The following is a 2,164-nucleotide window of genomic DNA, read 5'->3' as shown; positions in this document are numbered from 1 at the left end:
ATACTACATAATTGAAATTGGAATTGGTGCATCTACTAGCAGGATAGATATTATTAAATCAGACAAACTGGTTATTAATTGTTCCGCTATCCAGACTAAGCCAGACCATGCAAGTATAAACTGGTATAAACAGTATTGAGATCAAGNCGGTATTTATAGTTGTAATTCTAGTAAAGTAATGAAACCACCAATTGGTACAACTAAAACTAACAGTTATATTGTTTAAATAATTTCGTATTGTTGCAAGGTATAGTTTCTTGAAGAGAATAAAGCTGCATCTCCTCAATAACTACAATCCTTCATAAAACATATAATGTCAAAAGCTATAGTGAAAATCGATTATGAGTTGATCTTTCACAAACACCCTACTAAGTGTTTTACGTCTCACATATTACTGTACCTTATTTTGCTCCACAAATATATCGTTTTTCTTGCTTAAAGGTTTTTATTTCATTACAGGACAATGTCAAAAATCAGAAACAACTTAAGTATGTTATTTTTATTAAAAACAATTTAGAAACGATTTTATTATCATTGCAACATATCTTTGTGAACAAAATTTATACGCCCACATGAAGAATCGAAGAATATAGTTATTGCCCTTGTTCTTGAAAACGCGTTCAATTATTAGCTCATTAACACTATTATGGAATAGGTCTATCCATATCGGTTAATTGTGGTCTAAAAATGTTATTGTATTGAAGGGAAGTAACCCAATTATTGTTTTAGTTTATTAGCCAATCAGTGATTTGCCCAATTGTAGCTACCCCTGTGGAGATTAATAAAATGTCTACATAAAAATGACCACGTTTTCTTTTAAATCGACGAATATCCCAATTTGTCAAGAGGTGGCTGTAATATTGTTCGCCTCAGATGGTGAATTATACGCCACAGATGGTGGAGATGTAAACAGTTTGATCCTGTGTATTTCTACAAGATTTTAATGAAGTAAAATCACTGTCAAAACCGTAAGATGCCACATTTTAATATTGAACCGTTCTATGGACTTCCATCAGAAGACGCCCACACCTGGCTTCAACGATTTCAAGCATGGACAGATATTCAACGAATCCCTGACGAAAGTTTTGGTTCTGCAATGCTTCTTCAACTTCAAGGACCCGCTGTTATATGGTTGAATAATTTGCCTCCACAATTAGTCCACAGTAAACCAAGATTAGTTCATGAATTTAAGTATCATTTCATAGACTCACGGCCTAACAATTGGTTATTAGAACAACAACTGTATGAAAGAGTTATGCTACCAGGTGAAAATATTGAAAACTATATTATTGACATTGAAGCAAAATGTACTAGACTCAATAAAACAGAAACAGAAATGATCTCAGCTTTCATACTAACTCCATCTTTACGTGCAAGCGTTATACAGAAACAACCAACTACATTTTTAGATGCTGTTCCTTATTGTCGCTTAGTGGATCAGTCATGTTCATTGGTGCCACACCCACAACAAAGACAGTCTACAAATATGTCAGATGTTATGTTTGAACTTCACTCACTAAAATCGAAAGTAGAAGAACTAAGCCTTAAGCCTACTTCCAGTTCCAGTACAAATAAAGACACATCTACAGAATATTTTGAAGCAAACCTTGCTGCTGTTCAACAAAAGACAGTTATATGCCAACTTTGTAACAAGAAAGGTCATACAGCAAAGAAGTGCTACAGCCTAAAACAGTCAACTACCAAAGATGATAAGTCAACATGTGATCCAGTCATATGTCACAAATGTCATGGTCCAAATCATTATGCAAAATATTGTTTATTTGAGGATGAATCAGTTTCACAATCGGAAAACTAGAAAGTTCTAGCAATCCCCTGTCCTCTATTGTTAGAACAGACTTAGAAATTTTTCAAATATTGCTATAGTTAAAAGTAATGCTCACTTATTAGGAAATTTTATACCTGTCATTATATGTAACCTTAATTTACAGCCTTGTTAGATTCTGGTCTGATTTTTGTTGTATTAGTCATGATTTAGTTAAGCATTTAAATGTAAAAGAAATTGCTTTAAATTCTAAGGATAAGACCCATATTATTACTGCAAGTGGAAATTCTGTTAAAATTCATTGTAAAACTTATTTAACTGTTACTATTAACAATTGTACTGTTCAAGTATATTTTATGTCATTCCAGATTCAACCCATGA

The 2,164-nt window shown here is 32.8% G+C and overlaps 1 protein-coding gene across 1 annotated transcript; it reads left to right on the top strand.

Annotated features, from left to right (window-relative positions):
- Window positions 1-973: 973 nt before the first annotated feature.
- Window positions 974-1,816, top strand: LOTGIDRAFT_175776 (hypothetical protein; the record flags this gene model as incomplete). Its single annotated transcript, XM_009059541.1, has 1 exon — window positions 974-1,816. The coding sequence occupies one exon, from the start codon at window positions 974-976 to the stop codon at window positions 1,814-1,816; it is 843 nt and encodes a 280-aa protein (XP_009057789.1).
- Between the last annotated feature and the right edge of the window lie 348 nt (window positions 1,817-2,164).

Source organism: Lottia gigantea (genome assembly GCF_000327385.1).
Source record: "Lottia gigantea unplaced genomic scaffold LOTGIsca_397, whole genome shotgun sequence".
Classification (NCBI taxonomy): domain Eukaryota; kingdom Metazoa; phylum Mollusca; class Gastropoda; family Lottiidae; genus Lottia; species Lottia gigantea.
The sequence above is the reverse complement of the archived record's forward strand: the minus strand, read 5'-3'. Positions and strand labels throughout refer to the sequence as shown.